General features: G+C 41.9%; 1 protein-coding gene and 1 long non-coding RNA gene across 2 annotated transcripts; one reads left to right on the forward strand and one right to left on the reverse strand.

The window, feature by feature from the left end:
* Positions 1 to 2,626: 2,626 nt before the first annotated feature.
* Positions 2,627 to 21,087, forward strand: LOC121703962. The gene is made up of 5 exons (XR_006030194.1): positions 2,627 to 2,637; positions 7,047 to 7,052; positions 9,408 to 9,414; positions 20,470 to 20,504; positions 20,610 to 21,087. It is a non-coding gene; the product is annotated as an uncharacterized LOC121703962 (long non-coding RNA).
* LOC121703961 (uncharacterized protein K02A2.6-like) lies at positions 13,050 to 16,464 on the reverse strand. The gene is made up of 2 exons (XM_042084441.1): positions 16,014 to 16,464; positions 13,050 to 15,976 (listed from the first exon to the last, which is right to left on the reverse strand). Exon 2 carries the CDS (start codon positions 15,901 to 15,903, stop codon positions 13,123 to 13,125), a length of 2,781 nt encoding a protein of 926 aa, XP_041940375.1. The 5' UTR covers positions 15,904 to 15,976; positions 16,014 to 16,464; the 3' UTR covers positions 13,050 to 13,122.
* Positions 21,088 to 21,335: the final 248 nt, after the last annotated feature.

Below are 21,335 nucleotides of genomic sequence, written 5' to 3' on the forward strand. Positions count from 1 at the left end.
ATTAGCCTGCTATATAAGGTGACGTTTTTTTCCGCCCTTTTACGTATGTGTCACTTAATATTAATTTCTGTACAAAATCAAGACGGGAGATTCTTTAGAAAACGCAATTGCACCCACCCCATAAGTGTATCTAAATTATCGCTATATAAAATAAATGACCTCGTACAGTGACTCGAAAAGCTGTGAACAGTGTTTTTGAGACTGCGTGTAGCCTACAAAAGCGCATGGAGCTCCTGTGAAATTTTGATTGCAACGAGAAACTGTAACACAGCTAATCTAACATTACTTGTTTGAGCTTTCTACCCCGCGTTTCCTCTGGTAGTCACTGATCTGAGCTAATGAGCGAATTACCTAGCCAAGCCTAGCGTCGCAGCAGAATAAAAAGTTTAAACGTTTTTTAACATCTCCAGTGTAATGGTGGGCATTCTAAGTTAACCGTAGCATTAGACCTACCTATTTAGTAACCCCATGGTAATGCGAGTGATCATAATAAAATATAAAACGTGACATGTAAGTCCTTCGATAAATAACCAGGATATGAACTCATAAACATGAACAGCATTTTGTCATCGTTTGTCATTCACCGTGCTGTGAACAGCAGATGCTAGGCTAAAGAGCTTGAGATTCAGACAGGTGAGCACCTGGAAATGGTGTGCATTGTGTCAGAAAATAGCAATTTGATCAGTGATCATGCATCATCAGCGCAAGCTTGGTTTGAAACTTTCTGGGGATGGGGATTTTACACGATCCTTCATCACTGGGCTAGTGTGCCCTGCTGTGTTAATATGACCTGCTGATGCTAACAGCTGCAGCTCCCTCAAATCTAGGTTCTCTCATGCATAGGCTAGCTTTTGCCAATGAAAATGAATGCAAAATAAAAAAAAAAACAGTCCTGCTCCTAACTGAAGAAACGTTTACGTTACCAACAATGTTAACAACAAACTCAGTTTCACTGCTACAAGTAGGCCTACAAAGTTGGCTGTAAATATGCTTCGCCATATTTAACGAACCAGCTAGCTTTGTGATAACAAAATCTTACCTTTTATGTGTTTAGTCCACTGAAAGTTATCCACATATCAAACGATTAAATCCACAGTTATGGAGGAATTGTTTTGGGGAAGCAGTTGCACTTTATCCCACTTTTGCTGCCCTTTTTAAAATTAAACCACTTAAATCCATAGCCTAGATGAGCATTGCATAACGTTACAACTATGTTGACATGATGGTAAAGCTAAATGCCCAAGACACGTCACGTCATAAAAGTTGTAGGCTACAAACGCAAAAACTTAATGACAGCTCGTTTGTGGTGTTGCCTAGTGCTGCCTAATTGAAATGGTATAGGCAAGGTTTATCTTATATTAGGTTTTTATGTGTGGCACATTTATTATGCTTTAGCCTCTTTTCATTTATTTGATAAGGAACTGATAAAAACTGAGCAGCAGAAAAGCTGTCATAGTCGATACATAAATAGTTTATTATTATAATTAGGTTATTAATACTATTACTTTACTACTATTACTGTTGTTACTGTTATTATTATTATTATTCGGATGAGCCAATAATGTAAATCTGAGTCTGAAATGTTGGCTACAAACAGTCTGTAACTGCACTGCTGCTATTATAAATTGTTAACTTTCGGGAACTATTTGAGGCTTCCATTAGCCGGCATTGTTGAAAAAAAAATGGAACATTAGCGTCAATGGAGTTGTCGCAACTCTACCTTTATATGGCTCTGGCCTGAACACCTGCCATAGGATTCTAATTGCTTAACGGCCGTATTATGATGTCACAATCACCAATGTTAAGTCTATGGGAATTTTTAAAAAGTTTTTCTTTAATAGTTTAAAAAGTATAAAAGTTTCAAAGTTGAAAAGACATACCAACCTGATCTGTTTGAAGACCTACGTTACACGGTTTGAATGAAGTTTCTAAGTTAAACTGTTCAAGAGAAATTGCGTACGGAAAAAGTGGTAAGCGGAATAATAATAATAAGAAAAATAAGTTGTTGTTGCCTAGGAAGAACAGTACAGTGCATTTGGACACTGGAGAGGAACTGAAAGGGACTTCATTAACCGTCTACCCCTTACGGTCAACTTAGAGGTGGACGGAAATGTTGTTCTATCCCCCAATGTCCTGTTTGGAGTAAGTGCATTTAATTATGATGTATAAGCCCATAACACATTATCCCCAGTAAACACATCCCCCTCTAGTGGGTGGTTAAATCATATTCTTGCTAAAATATACTCCATTCTGTAATAAACAATTGTGTGATCACCTAGGCTAATCCTTTAGATATCTTTTAGATATTGGGGCAGCCGTGGCCCACTGGTTAGCACTCTGGACTTGTAACCGGAGGGTTGCCGGTTCGAGCCCCGACCAGTGGGCCGCGGCTGAAGTGCCCTTGAGCAAGGCACCTAACCCCTCACTGCTCCCCGAGCGCCGCCGTTGTAGCAGGCAGCTCACTGCGCTGGGATTAGTGTGTGCTTCACCTCACTGTGTGTTCACTGTGTGCTGTTTGTGTTTCACTAATTCACCGATTGGGTTAAATGCAGAGACCAAATTTCCTTCACGGGATCAAAAAAGTATATATACTTATATAAATGACTGCACGTAACCTATTGAACCAAGACGTGTACTGTATTTTACTTAATGATTAAATGAATAATGACTGTGACTGAAGTGCGGGCAAAGTTTGCACAAATGTACGCTTTGTCCCATCCTCACCGACCTTGTCATAAAACTTGTTTAAATGATCATATGATGCCTCCTTGCTGCTTTGTCGTCTACATCAGCCTTTCTCAAACTTCTTTGACCTGAGGCCCAGTCAAAGCATACTTTGGGGTCATAGGGCCCACCTACATGAACCCACCCCCTCCTCCCACCCCCCATTAAATGATCATAATGATATCACAATTATTATTTTTTTTAATATACTATATTGCTATACATGCACTTCAAAACAGTCAATGTTTAAAGTGCTAAGATTGTTCACAAAAGTTTGTGAAAACATGCACATCAGAGTACTGCTTTACTAAGGTAAAATATAATTAGGCCTGCAATAGTTTCATTGTTTTTGCATTGTTGCATGATGCTTGCATGAGAAATACTTCTCAAAACAACAGCAGTTATATGGGTGCCGTTGTTTTGGGATGTTTCCCTCATGCAAGCATCCTACACTGGTAGAATATTTATATGCTATTTAATTACATTTAATTTGAATGCCTGAATGTAAGGATTCAGGAGACATACCAGCTTTTGTGAATGGTAAATGGCGGATCAGATCATGCGTAAATCACTGATCTGGAGATCTTTAACTATCTTTAACTAAGACTAATTAACCCTTTAGGCGCCAGAGGTTTTTTTCCGAAACGATCGATTTTGACATCTTCATTTCAAAAGGCTATATCTTAAAAGTGATGAGATAGACTTTCTGTAAATTAGAGAAATATTAAGGATGACCCAAAGTTTATGTAGAGATTAAATGTTTATATCTAATTTGCATATTATGACGTCATATGGTGGCAGCCATCTTGGATTATAGAATTTTCATGAAAAGTCGCATGTTTGAATGATAAAATGCACCACTTTTTTCCCCCCAAAATGTCCCTCACCTTCTGAATGCTATATTGCACAATACTGAATGCTCAGGTAAATAGTAAGTAGTGAATAAACTGTGTAAATCATTACTAATAAATGGCAGAAACAAACCAAATGCATGTAGCGGTAGACTGGCCTTTTGCTGTAGAGATTTTCCATTTACTACATACAGTAGGCACTCTGATTCCATGTATGGGGCACATATATATTATTCAGATGACACACAAACACAAGAAGACAAGACCTGTTTAGTTCAAAAGCTCATTTGCCACGGCAAGGCACAGATCAGGAGTGAGATGACGAGACAAGACAAGAGACAATGTTAGTATTTTTTTTTCTTTTTGTTGTTTTTGTTGATGTTTTTTTGTTTTTTTTCTTAGCTGACAAAGACACACACATCACAAGGACATGAACACACAAAAAGGAACACATAGTGTATGTCCTAAATGATCAGGGAAATAGATAGCAAATCAACAATGTAAATCATTACTAATAAATGGCTGACATTTTTTTTTTATGTAGCAGGCCTTTTGCTGTAGAGATAATGACTCCCTATCCCTATCCATACAGGGCCGGCATTCCCATCATCTTGTGATAGACTTTGCATGACCTAATGTGTGTGTGTGTGTGTGTGTGAGGGAGAGGGAGAGAGCGTGTCACCACCTCCACCATGCGAGCAGCATGGCCAGATCTGCCTCGCGTGCGCCGAGTGGAGAGAATTTGCGCAGCTCGGACTAGGCCTACTGTCATTCTCATTGCGACTCCCCACACTGCCACTACGTTCCCCCCTAACTGTCCTACAGTGGCGGTTCTAGACTCAATTACTCCCCGAGCGCCCCCCCCCCCCCCCACCCCACAACAAAAAAATCTTTTTTTTTCAAACAGTCATTTTTTTATTGAGACATTTTAAATGTCATTTTTAAAGCAACAACAGGCAATTCTGCACAAACAAGCAGATGGCAAACAATGAGATGGCAAAATACTGCTTACAGCATTGCCAAATGACAATGAGGCAATTCTGCACAAAACCGTATTAGAACTTAAATAAATACACAATAGGCCTATATACATAAAAGTGGCAAATATAACTTACAATCATCTGTCCATCGTGTTTGGCACTCGACAGTCGACAACAATCCACAAATTCCCATGATCCACTCGCGACCACAGTCAAGACCAAACCAATTCACCTGGGTGACCTCTTAATCGTTTTGTCACCTATTTTTATTAGCCATTTCACATGGTTAATTAAATGTGCAGGAATCATAGGTCTGCATTCATAACACTATGAGATGTGCGTTGTTTGGAAGAAAGTCAAGGTGTGACTGATTTTAGCCCACTAATAGACTGTTAGGCTACTATACAGTGGATCCCCATTCATCCCCCCTTTCCCGTTTCATTAAGGAGACCCAGAGGTGAACTGACCCCCGCAAACCCCTCCCTTCGCCCCTTCCTCTGCACAGTGCAGTGCAGTAGGCCTACCTTCTGAGCAACAGGGGCGCCAATTCCCTAATTCCTCACACAAGTGATGGATAATAGAAAATCTTTTTGCGACGTTTATTATTATTATTCTTTTTTTTTTTTTTTTTTTTTAAGCGCTCGTGCCGCCCCCTACAAGATGCCGCCCCGGGCGACCGCCCGGTTCGCCCGTACCTAAAACCGCCACTGCTGTCCTATGAGCACTTCGACCTCGTCTAACATACCCAGTGGCATTAGACAAAGGCTCCACCACGTTACTGTCGCCGCGATTGTGGAGAGGCACACGTTCAGAAGACAGAAGCTAGCACTATGGACATTAGGCTACCTCCAGCCTCGTTCGCCACACCACTAACACCCTGCTAACTTCCCGATGAACACTCTGAACCCGTGAAACATTATTCCCACCAGTGACATTGGGCAAACGATTCAACGTTTGTGCTTGGTGTAAGCTAAACTATGGAGTAAACTCTCACTTTGTTCAGCTGCATCATTGCAAGGCAGGGACGCATCTGAAGCCTCACTAAACGAATCACCGTCATTTTCTGAAGGCAGATATTCCCCTTCAGAATCAGGGTCCGCGAATAGAAGACCCAACACTTCATTTCAGTTAAACTTTTTTGATGCCATTAGACGATAATCTAATGCAAATACTCGCTGACGTTGACAATATCGCTCTGATAAAATAGCTCACACGCACACTAGCTCCGGTATTGCACGCACTGATTCACTGCAGCTGTAGCGCGAAAGTTTTGTTTAAAGCATGACTTTTTTCCGACTCGGGGATGATGTATGACATGTCTGCCATGTAGTGGAGTGGAGGTTGAACGAAATATGACACCCTATTTGACTAAATCGGCCGTTTTATTCAGTACCGCATCTTGTCGACTAAAGTCGACTGTGGCGCCTAGAGGGTTAATAGCTTTTGGCTGACTTTAATACTTAATGCCAAACAGTGTTTTATATAGTCTGTGCTCTGTTTTTTATGGAAGTTGCATAAATCCACGTCGTTCTATTAAATGTTGTTTCATAATTAGCCTTCCAATAGGTTGAAGCTTAGCTTTGCTACCAACGTGCACACGCATGCATTGAATACACGCTCATACCACGACTTAATTCTATGCCTCTATGTTTGATGACACCAAATGAACAAGTATTTCCTACTAATTGCAGAAATGTTTGTTTTCTTAAAGCCACTTCTCAAGAAGAATAACCTGGATGCCTCCATGCTAAACAATTACAGGCCCATATCCAATCTACCTTTTATTGGCAAAATTATTGAAAAAGTAGTCTTTAATCAATTAACCACCTTCCTAACATCAAATGGGTATTTTGATTACTTTCAGTCTGGTTTTCGGGCAAATCACAGCACTGAAACAGCTCTCATTAAAGTTTCCAATGACATACGCCTCAACGCAGATTCAGGTGAAACATCAGTCCTAGTGCTACTGGACCTTAGTGCAGCATTTGACACTGTTGATCACAATATTTTACTACACAGACTAGAACACTGGGTTGGATTTACAGGCATAGTTATCAGCTGGCTAAAATCATATCTACAAGAAAGGAGCTTCTTTGTTGCCATCGGAAACTGTACCTCAACACCAACGTCCTTGATAGAACAAATCAACACCTGGATGTCTCGAAGTTTTCTTCAGCTGAACAAAGAAAAAAGTAATTTATTTGGTAAAAATGAGGAAAGACTTAGGGTTGCCACTCTCCTTGACACAAAAGGGTTGAAGGCAAAGGATACTGTTAAAAATCTTGGTGTATTAATTGACAGTGATCTAAATTTCAACAGCCACATGAAAGCGATAACTAAATCAGCTTTTTACCACCTCAAAAATATTGTCAAACTCAGAGGGCTGATGTCAAAACATGACTTAGAAAAACTCATTCATGCATTTATCTCCAGCAGGGTTGATTACGGCAATGGACTGTTCACAGGCCTTCCTAAAAAGACTAATAAACAGCTTCAGGTGATACAAAATGCAGCAGCTAGGACTCTAACAAAAACTAAAAGAACTGACCACATTACTCCAATTCTTAAGTCATTGCACTGGCTTCCAGTAAGTCACAGAATTGACTTTAAAGCACTATTGCTTGTTTATAAATCAGTAAATGGAGCAGGACCTAAATACTTGTCAGACATGCTTCAGCAGTACACACCTTCTCGTCCTCTCAGGTCCCAGGTGAAAAACCTGCTAGTAAAACCTACAGTTAGAACTAAACATGGTGAAGCAGCTTTTAGCTGCTATGCGGCTCAGCTGTGGAACCAACTTTCGGATGACATTAAAAAGGCCCCAACTGTAGCGAGTTTTAAATCTAGACTTAAGACCAAACTGTTCTCAGACGCTTTCTGCTAACTGTGCCGAGTTACAAATTCTGAATCTGCCTCGATAATTATTCTACTTTGTCTTTTATTACTTTTTTTTACTACTTTTGCCTTTGTTTTTGCTTACTAATTATTCTTTATTTTTAAATGATTTTACCTTGTGTTTTATGTTTTCTTTTTATTATGATCTTTACCTTTTAACTATTCTTTAACTTTACCTTTTAACTATTCTGAGGGGCAGCCGTGGCCCACTGGTTAGCACTCTGGACTTGTAACTGGAGGGTTGCCGGTTCGAGCCCCGACCAGTGGGCCGCGGCTAAAGTGCCCTTGAGCAAGGCACCTAACCCCTCACTGCTCCCCGAGTGCCGCCGTTGTAGCAGGCAGCTCACTGCGCCGGGATTAGTGTGTGCTTCACCTCACTGTGTGTTCACTGTGTGCTGTATGTGTTTCACGAATTCACCGATTGGGTTAAATGCAGAGACCAAATTTCCCTCACGGGATCAAAAAAGTATATATACTTATACTATACTTATACTTTGGCTATATTGCCCTTCTATGCTTTTATTTGTTATTATTGTTTGGTTTTGTTTATGTAAAGCACATTGAATGACCTCTGTGTATGAAATGTGCTATATAAATAAATTTGACTTGACTTGACTTTTTCTGTCCGCGGCTCCTTGACCAATTGCACAGCAAATTATCAGACGATGGCCCGGGAATAATTTCACTCTGCAGACCATTGTCCACATTGCGGACCGCGGCCCATAGTTTGACAAATGGTGACCTGCATGCTGCCATATCCGCCTTTGGCACCCTATTCAACAAAGTTAAACTGAAAGAGCGTGCCGTTCACAGACACCAGAATGAACGAGTTCACAGTAACATTCATCAGGCAGTAGTAGCCTAATACAGTACGTTCAGTTCACGTTCGCTCAAAATACATATGAACGAGTGACTTTCGTTCAATGAACGCGTTCAGGCACAACACTGGGGAGGGGGGTAGCTGAAAGTTGACATCTGCCCTGACTGAATACTGATGAATAATGAAGCCGAGGCCCACTTGCGGCGCGGCAGTGAGTTCGTGGGATACCGTTGCATTGTGTTGGAATGGAGTATTGATGCGCAAAACAGCAGCCGGCGGCTGTGGCCTGCGGGCCGGTTGTAATACTAATCAAATATCTTCCCAGTGGGCCGTAGATAATTCATCCGGCCCGTGGGCCTTGACTTTGACATGTCTGTTCTAGCAGACTTAACCCAAGTGTCTTTTGGGTATTCCTAATAATTCACAAAGGGAATTAATCTCCTTTGATTACTCTATGCGTGTATTATCATCAGGGCTTGAAAACGAAATAATTTTTCAAACTTTCCGTTCCCAACAGTTCAGGTAGGCCTATGTTTAACGTTTTCGTTCTTGCATGCGTTCCACCACCAACATATCGGTCCTGAACCGGTTCGGAACGCAAAATATCGTTCGTTCTTAAAGTTCCGGCAGTGTTTGGCGGGTCTATCAAGTCTATTTTTGTGGACTTTACCTTAGAATAGACATACTCATTATTTCCCCTTGATTTAGCCTATACCGTAGCTATGCCCAAAAATAATAGGCGGCATCCAAAAACATTCAGATGGGCTATCCATCCCATCGCCTACAGACTTACTGTAGGCCTAACCTATGCCTATAAATAATTTCTTATCAAAAATATTTCTGGATACGTGCTAAACTCCTTACCTGGTTGTACCCTAAGTTTTATCCATATGGAGATCTTCAAAGGCTTGCGCTATAATTCCAACCCTGTTTATAAACAAATCTTTCTGTTGCTGACAAGGCCTATCTCAAATTTCCCGTTTAACTCTTCTACATAGAATAGGCTATAATTGCGCAAACATTTCAAATCCCGACTTTGAAACGACAAGGCGTGGACAGGCAAAATAGGCTATTACGCATAGGCTACAAACAATTTCCAAATCAGTTTCAGTAGCCTACGCTATGGGCTGGCCTAAGATCCGAAGTGGCAGACGGATAGGTTACATTACAACAGCAAGACAAAATATACACATTTGGACCAAAGATCCATTTATTCGTTTTTTTTTTTTCAAACTGCAGAAATCAAATTATTAGGCTGTTATATAGAGAACGAAAAAAAAACGTTATTAACCGGTTTTGTGGATTTCAGAATAACGTTTCTGTTCAGTTGAAGTTGAACAGTTGAAGACCATTTTGTTTTCGTTTCCGTTTCCGCTCCTCGTAAAATTCTGTTCGTTTTCGTTTTTTGTTTTCGTTCCTTGAACCGGTTCTGAGCCCTGATTATCATAAAACCAAATTATATTAATTAATTGTAAAAAACGTATGTCTTTCTTTTGTCTACTTTCAGGACGAGGACGGGGATATCAAAGGAGAAGAGCTTCAGGAGCCTAAGGAAGAGGAGGCTAAGGGAGAGGAGCCTAATGGAGAGGAGCTAGAGGAAGAGGAGTCTAAGGGAGAGGATCTTGAGGAGCCTGAGGGAGAGGAGTTTGAGAAGCTTCTGGCCAGCCTGGAGGGCCTGGATGACGATTAATTTTGTTATTGTTTTTTCCTCTTTGTTCTGTTCTGTTTCTCTTCCACTTACTCTCTCACACACTCAACACACACACACACAAACTTGATTGTTTTTTATTTTAGTTTGTGCTGGTTGTGTCTCAGTTTAAAGTTTGTAAGGTAGGTAAATGTGGTAAATGTGCTGTATGCTAATGGGGTACTGTATGTTTTTTCTGTTTCTCTCCCACTTTCTTTCTCTTTCACACTTACTTATACATGATTATTATGGTTGTGTTTTAATTGTTTTAAATTAAATAAATGAAATGGAAACTGAGTCCAAGTTTTCCAAGTATTCATTAAGCTAAAATCATTCACACCCTGCTGAAAAAAACAGCTAGAAACCAGCTTATGCTGGTAGCTGGTTTTAGCTGGTCTTTGCTGGTTTTCTTCCAGCTCTTGCTGGTCTTTGCTGGTGTAGCTGGTTGGGCCGCTGGTGGACATGTGGCGTAACCATCTGAGGAAGCTGGTCATGCTGGTGTGACCAGCCTGTCATGTGGGATACAGCTGGTGTAAGATGTCATGCTGGTGACCAGCATGCCAAGCTTGATATTGGTGGTGTAAGATGGTCATGCTGGTTTGACCTGCCCATCTGATCATGCTGGTGTGACCAGCATGTCGTGTGGAATACAGCTGGTGTAAGATGGTCATGCTGGGTTTGACCTGCCCATCTGGGCATTGCTGGTGGGGCCAGCTTGCCAAGCTGGCCAGGTCTTTGTTTGCTTATGGAGAGAGGTTGAAATTATATTATCTGCCCCCAAAATTATTTTACGCATGCCTTTTTTCCAGGCCAGTTGGCCAGTGCAGTCCACATGTCCATATGGTTTCATACATGACAAAACAATACCAAATAGATACAACAGATCCTGACATTCACACAATGTCCACCCCAGTCCAGTCAACATGTCCATATGGTTTCTTTTTTCCAGTTACAATGAGTCTCTCTCTCATTCCGTTCAAGTTATTGCTCTTTTCTATATATTTTGTACTCATTGCCCCCCCATCCCCCTTTCCAACTTTATCATTGGGCTTCTTATCAGCTTTTTAACAGCTTTTTTCAGTCAATGGACAGTCTTTGAGGGGCAGCCGTGGCCTACTGGTTAGTGCTTCGGACTTGTAACCGGAGGGTTGCCGGTTCGAACCCCGACCAGTAGGCACAGCTGAAGTGCCCTTGAGCAGTACCGAGCACCACTGTTGTTGCAGGCAGGTCACTGCGCCGGGATTAGTGTGTGCTTCACCTCATTGTGTGCCGAGTGTGTTTCATTAATTCACAAATTGGGATAAATGCAGAGACCAAATTTCCCTCACGGGATCAAAAGAGGCTCACTATGCATTTTTGTGGGAATTTGTTGGGGATCTGCTAAACTATACATTTTTGTAAAGGTTATTGTATAAGGAGTCAGATAATCAATGTTTGCATTTGCCCAGATGTCTATGTGGTGGCCATATTGGATTTTTTCAAAACTTTAATTTGTAATATCTCGGCTTCTGAATAAGCTGGAATGTTGATTGTACCTGATAAACCCACATGTTCAGGGTCAGGGAATCCAATGGTGCTATTTACAAAGCTACAAGACTTTACCACATTAACCCATAGATGCATAAGTGGGTCAAAAATTCTTGCAATATCATTGTAATGAAAAGTTGTTCGCATTTAAAATCCCATGTCCCTAAAAAAACATGTTTTTTATCATCCGATTGAAATACACCCACAATATGGGTTAAAAAACTACACACCAAACATACTAGAAGGTCCACAAAGTTAATTTGGTATGGGTGATGTAAAATGTCAACCAAAATTCTGGCATGTTTCCATACTACTGATGGCGAAATAAAATAAAATAAAAAGATTTTCCAGTCATTTGTCAAGATTGCATGTGCACAATAGCTGTCTGCCAAGCTTTAACACTTCAACTTTCAGAGCTATGTATCATGCATAAAATAACCTTCAAATATGCATGCATTGTCAAGGTGACAAGTTTTTCATAACAGTTGTCGACTAGTCATAATGGACCAGTACAGTGCTGGTGATCACTGATAGTGCTAGCTGTTGGCAGCGAATATTTCCTTTCTTTAGATGGTTATCGACAGCATACGTGTTCTTGTTATACTTAAGTACAGCTGCACACAACTTACATGCCACTGTGGAACAGATCGAATTTTTTGGTGAAGTACTTCCATACATAGGAATGGTATCACCAGACTCACTCACTTCGTGACAAGAGTCTGGGTACTCTCAATGGACCTTTCTGGTCTGTCAATTATGTATAGACTAAAAAACAATCAGATTGTCAGAAGTTTCACCTTTTGTCCCACAAACAAGTGGTGGCTCTGGTGGTGTGTACATAGATATCAGTTGCAGGTGGACAGTAATTATAGCTAACAACCTACAGCAGAATAAGTTAAGAAAAGGATTAATGGAAACTGAAGTGGCCGTTTTCTTAGGTAATGTTATAGGCTAACCCAAAATATCTACTACAGAAGATGAAGTATTGTGGGCATAGTGGAGCAGTGTTAATGTCACTGCCTGAGAATCAATCAGCCTGCTGGAAGCCCATGTTGCTTTGAATAAAAGCATCTGCAAAATACCATTCAACTTAACTTATATGTGTCCTCACCATAGTATATGATATATAATTGTGGTATGATGCAATGATGAATACATTGCAAGACATACCGGAATATTTTGAGTAAAGACAAAACATAGAAAGTATATTGAAGCACTGTTGTGTAGTAGAATAGCACGACTTACTTGCTTTACTTGCTTTATTCAAAACCAGCGTTAACAGCATACAGCCAACTTGAGCATTGCACAGTCTATCCTTATCACTCTACTTCTAGGCTAGGTAGCATATCCTTATTAACCAATACATGACTCCACCTAGTGGCATGGATGAGTATCACATATCTCACATATCCCCCTTAATAAGAGAACACATAGTACATCAATAGTATTTAACAGTGTAGGTCTATTCACCTTGGAACCATACAGTATATCAACCCATTAAGTATATAATATGCACTTGTAATTAAAGATATGAGGAGCATTTTTTAAAATGTGAACTGATCATGTAAAACCCTTACAGTCAAAATGAAGACTTGAACCTTTGTATGATTTATCCCTTACTCTACTAGTAATTCATTTTTATGGACTCAGCACAAAATCCTTAGTCCACTCTGGAGCTCTTCTGCACCTGACCGGTCTGGCAGGCGGTGTAGCTACATCAGGTTGTGGTGTAGCTGGAGTGTGTTCAAAGTTCAGAGGTAACAGCTCGCCCTCACCTTCTTCCATTTGAAGGGAAACCGGTGCCAGGTACGAAGCATTCCAACAACGTCCATCAGAGAGTAGGTAAGTGTACTGTCCCCTCTTTTCCATCACTCTAAGTGGCTTTGAGAACTTGCAGTGTGTCTTAGGAAGAATGCCAGGTTTTCTCACCCGGACATATGACCCACACTGGAAGGACACGCCTTTGGCCCCCCGTTTGTGATCAGTGTAAGCTTTGCTTTTCCTCTGGTTTTCTCCCACCTTGGATGCAACTTGCTGTAGAGATGGTGAGTGGTTTTGTGGAAGTGGACGTCCCGCCACATGAAGTCTGGTGCGCATGGGTCGACCATGCAACAGTTCCGCAGGTGAGCACTGGGTGGTGGAGTGCGGCGTAGCCCTATAAACATGGATGAACTCACGTGTGAACTCTTTCCATGGTTGTCCTTCGAGCAGCGCAGTCTGCAGGGTGTCTTTCAGGCTTCGATTGAAGCGTTCAATCTCACCGTTTGCTCTAGGATAGTAGACCGATGATTTCCTGTGTACAATCCCCCTGTCCTGGAGGAACGTCTCGAACTCCAGTGACACAAATTGAGATCCATTATCCGAAATCAGCTCTTTGGGGTCGCCTTCCCTGCTGAAAACAGATGACAAGAACTGGATGACAGTCTGAGAGGTGGCATGGGAAAGAAAAGCCACTTCAGGCCACTTGCTGTGGTAATCAATCAGTGTAACTGCAAAGCGACAATCTATGGGTGCCCTTTCAAAAGGCCCCACTATGTCTATTGCCACCTTCTCCCAGGCACCATCAGGATATGGCACAGGCTGTAGTGGAGGAGTGTGAGTGACCGCTGACTTGTCATGGGACTGGCACGTGATGCATGATTTGATAGCAGTCTCTACCTGAGCATCCATGCCAGGCCACCAGTATGCTTCTCTGAGTCTTTGCTTTGTCCTCACTATGCCTTGGTGTGTGTCGTGGGCCAGGGAGATGAATTTCGACTGAAGACTGTCTGGCACCACGAGTCTGTGTGGGCCACGTACCACACAATCACCCTGTAGGGAGAGTTCGTATCGAAGTTTGAAGAATGGCTGCAGGGCTGGAGTGAGGTGTTTTGCTGAAGCAGGCCATGTTGAGGTAAGAAGTCCACGCAACTGTGTTTGAACAGGACATGAGGTGCATGCAGCCTTAAACTCAGCATCGGTAACAGCTGTCAGTGTAGAGGTAAGTGCAACTTCTATATCTTCCTCTAAACTAGGCTCTGAGTGAGGGAGTGGAAGCCTGGATAGACAGTCTGCTGTTACGTTCTCCCGTCCTGGCTTGTACTGGAGGTCGTATGTGAATGAAAGCAGTCTAGACGACCACCTGGCGATCCGCATGCCTGCTCTACCTTGGCCTTTAGATGCAAGCAGTGTAGTCAAAGGACTGTGGTCGGTACGTAATGTGAAATGTCTTCCCCATAAGTACGTTCTCCACTTTTCAGTTGCCCACACACACCCCAAAGCTTCTTTTTCTACCGTGGAGTATTTCCTTTCTGCCTGGGTGAGTGTGCGTGATGCAAAGGCCACAGTTTTCTCTGATCCATCTGGGTGCATCTGGGTAAGTACCGCGCCAAGGCCATAATCAGAGGCGTCTGTAGTGACAACTGTAGGTAGTTCTGGGTTAAACAGGGAAAGTGCAGGGCTATTCACTATGAGTTCTTTCACAGTGTCAAAACTCTTCTGAGCCTCAGGTGTCCATGTGAATGACTCAGAGCCACGGAGAAGTGCTCGGAGAGGCTCAACAACAGCAGCGTAGCCTGGTATGAACTTGGAGTACCAGGATGTGAGCCCCAGGAATGAGCGCAGTTTGGGAAGGTCTGTAGGTGGTGGTGCTTGAGTGACAGCTGTCACATGTGTGGCATCTGGCTGAAGGCCATTTTCTGACACTGTATGGCCCAGGAAAGAGAGTTCTTTTTGTCTTATATTGCATTTTGACAGATTCAGCATTAGTCCAGCCTCCTTGATGCGCTGGAGCACCACAGTCAGCCTTTGGTCATGTACCTCAGCTGTTGGTCCTGCTATTATGATGTCATCTAAGTAGCACTGGACCCCTTGTATGTCTTTCAGGATCGATGACATCATCCGCTGGAAGCAGCTGGGCCCGGATGCCAGTCCGTATGGCACCCGCTTGAATCGAAACAGGCCATCATGGGTGATGAATGTTGTCAAACTGCGGCTGTCTTTGTGAAGAGGCACCTGGTGATAAGCACTCTGAAGATCTAATGTAGAAAACAGTGTCGATCCTCTCAGCTCTGTAAACATTTCTTCCATGTGCGGCAGTGGAAAGCCATCCACCACTATAGCCTTGTTAGGCTCTCGCAAATCAACACAGAGCCTCAGTCCTCTGCCCCCTTTCTTTGTGGTGACAACTATGGGTGAGATCCACTCTGAAGAATCTACAGGCTCTATGACATCCTGCTCCACCAGTTTTTTCAACTCCTCAGACACTGCTTCTCTAACAGCAAAAGGCAACCTACGCAGTTTCTGGTGAACTGGTGTGATCCCTGGCCGTACTTTAACCAGGTGTGTAAAGCCCTTAGCACATCCCAGTGTGTTCCGCTTAACGTTCTGGACAGTGGCTGTAGACAGCTTCGTTGTAACTTGGCCATCTATCACTTGCATTTGTAATGCAGAAAACAAATCCCTGCCTAGCACTGCAGACCCGCGTTTTGCAATGTAGAGGTCTGAGACAGTACTACTGCCACCAAAAGTCACATTCGCTTTCAGGCAACCCAGCACAGAGATATCATTACCCCCATAGTCTTTAAGTCTGTAGGCAGGCTTTTCAAGTACAGCTGTAGTGAAGAGCTTTGTGTACACAGTCTCTGGTAAGATGGACACTGCTGAGCCTGTATCTAGCATTAAATCAATGTCCTGGCTCTCCATCCCTTGTGTACTCACTTTAACGGTGCACATGATATTGCAAGCATTTCCAACACTCACATTCAAAATGGTTACCTCAGGCACAGCGATCTCCTGAACCTGTTGGCTACCCCTGCATACTTTTGCAAAATGTCCTTTCTTTTTGCAGGCATTGCAAAGTGCTTCTTTAGCAGGACACCCCTGGAAATTAGCTGTGTGTTGAGCAGAACCACACCTGTAGCATGTTTTTCCTTGTACTTTTTGAAAAGACGGAGGCGGTTGACTTTTTCCCTTCCTGAACTTGCCATGCTGCTGTGAGCCTTCGACTTGGACTGCATGTACCGGGCCATCGGTACTTTCTGTGCACATAGCTTTAGCCTGTGTTACAGCCGTCTCAATCTGGCGTGCTATTGTTAAAGCTTTAGATAGAGTCAATGGTACCTCTAGAAGCAAACGCTCCCTGATGCGCGTTGAATTTGTCTTTTCGACAATCTGGTCCCGTAACATTTCCTCTTCCATTGCTCCAAACTGACATGTTGCAACTAGCTCCCTCAAAGCAGCCACGAACTGGTCTGTAGTTTCGCCCGTGCGCTGACCTCGTTGTCTGAAGCGGTAACGTTCAGCCACGACGTTTACTTTTGGTGAAAAGAAATCCTGAATAGCCTTCAAAGCCTCTTCGTATGACTCGTTTGCAACTGGAAGTGTGTAAAAGACTCTTTGGCCCTCCGTGCCCAAACAGTGAATCAACAACGCGCGCTTTCTGGCTGCAGGCAAGTCCTCATCAGACATAGCCAGAAGAAAGTTTTCAAACGTGCGAATCCATGCCTTGAAAGGTATCGGCGGTTCACCAACGTTTTGTAGAAACGGCACAGGCTGGCTTAAGTGCAAGGTCGTCATCCTCGTCGCCAATATGTTGTGTAGTAGAATAGCACGACTTACTTGCTTTACTTGTTTTATTCAAAACCAGCGTTAACAGCATACAGCCAACTTGAGCATTGCACAGTCTATCCTTATCACTCTACTTCTAGGCTAGGTAGCATATCCTTATTAACCAATACATGACTCCACCTAGTGGCATGGATGAGTATCACATATCTCACAAGCACATGCACAGTTGCTGAGGGACATTGGAATGAGTTGACGGCCGTATTCAAAAGTGCAGTGGTCTCTTCTTTGTTTCCAGAGCTTCCCCTATTCCAAAGAGCAGCAACCGCCACTGGTGTGTGAATATATACATATTCAAAAATGGTCAATTATTAAATTAATATTATTAAGGTGCTATATTGTTCTTTAAGGGCAAAAGTTATCCCAAAACCCAGATTAGACCAAACATTATAGAGTTCTGAGACATGGCAACTGGCTTGGCTAAATTTAACCAGTTCACTTTGGGGGGAGTTTAATAGGCTATTTTGTAGCCTACTAGAGTTCATTCTATGTGACTATTCTCTACGTACTATTCTGTACGTTCATCTGGCTTGCTGTTTTATTTTGAATCTCCCCTGGTAGGGAAGACTATCAAATGGCTTTTAAAATTCAAGTAAACATTGCCAGGCTACTTTGTGTGTGGCTCACTCTCAGCACCCTTTCTAGTTGGTTTGCAATGTGCATGTCTTTGTAATCATTCCCACAATAAATATTAAGTATTTTGATGAGTGATATAAAAAATCTTAATTTTTTGAAGAACAGCTGGAATATGAAATGATAACTTTTCATGACAAAGATATTGCAAGAAAACAACCACACAATGTCATTTTTTACCAACTCATGCATCGAAGGGTTAATATGGTGAAGTGTAACAGTATAGGGGTAGAAGTAAAAATCAACATTCCAGTTTACTCAGAAATCAAAGTCAAAGTCAGCTTTATTGTCAATTTCTTCACATGTTCCAGATATACAAAGAGATCGAAATTACGTTTCTCACTATCCCACGGTGAAGACAAGACATATTTTACCAATTTAAGTCCACAGACAAACATAACATTCAAGTAAACAAAAAAGTAAGTAAATAAGTAAATAAGAGGGCACATATAATAATGAAAAAATAAGAGCAGCAAAATTTGGTTGAAATTGTGCATGGACAGTCAATAAAATACTAGTGCAAAGTCAGGCCAATAAAAGGCTTGGGTAGTTCTGTTTGACCTAAGTAATAAAGAAAGTGGCATAGTGGTGCAAGTTATGTAAGAGCAGCAGAAGTGTTGTGTTTTCAGGACAACAACACCAAGTTGTAAAGTGTACAAGTGTGCAAGTGGAGTAGTGCAGGCGGCCATTTGTGGGTCCAATGTCCAGGATGTTATGTAGCTGAGGGTGGAGGGGGGAGAGGAGGGAGAGAGTTCAGCATCCTTACAGCTTGGTGTATGAAGCTGTTGGTGAGTCTGTTAGTGCGGGAGCGCAGGCTTCTGTATCTCTTCCCAGAGGGCAGTAGATCAAACAGATTGTGAGCGGGGTGACTTGAATCACTCACAATTTTGGTCGCCTTGCGGGTGAGGTGGGTGGTGTAAATGTCCTTCAGGGAGGGGAGTGAAGCACCAATGATCCTTCCAGCTGTGATCACAAATCAAGACATTACAATTAAAAATTTTACGGCGGCCATTTTTTAAACATCAATATGGCTGCCATATAGACAAACATTGATTTTCTGACTCCCTATACAAAAACCTTTCCAAAAATGTATAGTTTAGCAAATCCCCCAAAAATTCCCCCAAAAGTTAAAATCTGAATATAATGAACCTGACTAGTGATAGTAATCTACTGATAATGGAATTCATGCCAAAATATTTGTCATTCCAACATGGACAAACACACACACACACACAAACAAACCACATACTCAAACTTGTAATGCTGATTGTCTTTATTACAAATTGTTGTGCTTTGCTCCAACAGTAATATTCAGCAAGAACTATAGTGATGCATTTTTTCCAGATCAAGACAACTCTTACAATATAACGTCTTAACAGAGTGGACATATCTCAATAGAGATTAACAGATGAAGAAAAATGATTGAAACATTTAGCTGAATCTGTACTCACAGATTTATGCATCCAAAAGCAATACAAACAACAGAAATGTCAAATTACATATATATAATTTTTAAAAACATTAAAAAGTAATTTATTCAATTGTGTATTTTAGGTAATATCAATGAAATTGCAGCTGCCTTGTTTTGATTGAGTACAGATAAATCATCTAAAAATACCCAATTACAGTTCTACTGAAATTACTACTACTTTTTATAAAATAATAAAAAAATAAAAAAATCATAAAAAAATATTTTAATGAAAATTGGTTAAAAAGGAGGATATAGTATTTTAGACTCTCCCTCTCTGTATATACCGGTATGTGTATGTATGTGTGTATATAGGCAGACATTTTAACCTTCAACAACCTCCCGGACAATTGCACTACCCTGTCAGCCCCATAGTGTTCTATTTATATTTATAAATACACAAACTGTAATTACACTTATACATAGTCATATTCTACTGCTTTTACACTGTTCATACTGCACATACACTTTTTTTACTACTGTTTTAATGTTACTGTTACTATACTGCACATATCTGTACATACTGTATATCTGTCCATACTCAAATACACTGCATACATTTATACATTTTTGTTTACTACTCTTGTAATGTTACTGCTACTACTCTGCACATATCTGTATATCTGTTCATACTGCATATCCATATCTATTCTGCTCTTATAATGTTACTGCTACTACACTGCATATATCTGTGCATATTGTTCATACATTGTTGTACTTCTGGTTAGACACAAACTGCATTTCGTTGTCCCTGTACTTGTGTCGTGTGTACCATGTGAATAGACTGTTTTTAAGGAATTATGTGATTAATTATGAAGACTGTAATATTTGCAAGGACTGGGGTAGTTGACATGTGCTGTTTGATGCATTTACTTGAAATGAACAATGTGCATGCCTGTGGGACAATGGCTGGGGCGATTTGGGTAATGGACAGAGATTGTGGACACCTGTGGGAAATGGGAAGCTATAAGGCATTGGTTGATTAACCGATTGCTTCCACCTGAGCAATGGGGATATTAGGTGAACGTGTGCGAGGTGAGGAAAGACCCCACGGAAGGCGGACAGCACAACGAGCCAGGCGAACATGGGGATGACGAGCTGACAGAGTCCACCGGCAACGCACGCTATGTATCCCATTAGGGAAGTTTATTTTTCTGTAGCCTTGTGCAGGGTTGTAGCGATTGGGGAGACGATCGGGGCAGCTCAGCTGATGAGCGTTGTTGGCTGTTTACAGTGCAAGAGGAGCAGCGCGGCTACGAGTTGGAGGGAGGAAGAGAGAGAGAATGAAGGAGGCTCTTCACCTCAACGCACGCAAGTATTCCGTTGAGGGAAGTCGTATTTCTGTAGCCTAATCTAGCCCTGAGATGGTGTGTTGTAGGCCTATGAGCCCACAGATTGTTGTCAGCAGTTTTTGCCTTAGCCTACAGCTTCCGTGTTTACCTGCCTGGGAGACCACGAGTGTCTGAGACTCACAGCGGCTGGGAGCGAGGCGATTGGTCAAGGGGAGGGACTTATGACGTCTACACCAATCCGGAGCAGGATCCACTCCGGCATTGGCCTCGGCTGGATTTCCATGATCTCCCGATTGGATTATTAGTAGGCTTATTTGTTTTTCTTTTTTTTTCTGGTCGGCAGGGGAAGCCGACCAGTGGACATTTCTTCTGTTATCTGTTTGTCTGTCCGTCCGGATTCTGCTGCTACCTAATGCTGGACAGGAAGCACTGTGGGTGAGCTGGACAAGGAGTGTGTCGTAGTGTAACCTGAGTGGTGTGCGGTTTGTGCTTGCATCACTTTTATTGGCCCATGAGTGTGTTGGTTTATGTGTGATACATTTAGTGTGCAACTTGAACTATTATTCACTCGGCGGTTAACCTTTTTAAAATATGTTTTTGCTATTTGTGTAACTTAGTTACCATTGTCCATGCCTGTCCCACCACCCTATGTAGTTTTCATTGTTAGAGCATTTTAAAGGTCACATTCACTGAGAAACCGTTTAATACTTGTTACTTTTGAAATACTATAGCTCATTCCAAGTTGCATATGCATGCTGCACGTGAAAATGATCTTCTACCCCCATTGCCCGCATTAGCCAATGAAAGAAAATACACGGAAAAACAAGCGAATCAGAAAGAGCCCTTCCCAATGA

Source organism: Alosa sapidissima, chromosome 2 (genome assembly GCF_018492685.1).
Source record: "Alosa sapidissima isolate fAloSap1 chromosome 2, fAloSap1.pri, whole genome shotgun sequence".
Taxonomy (NCBI): Eukaryota; Metazoa; Chordata; class Actinopteri; order Clupeiformes; family Clupeidae; genus Alosa; species Alosa sapidissima.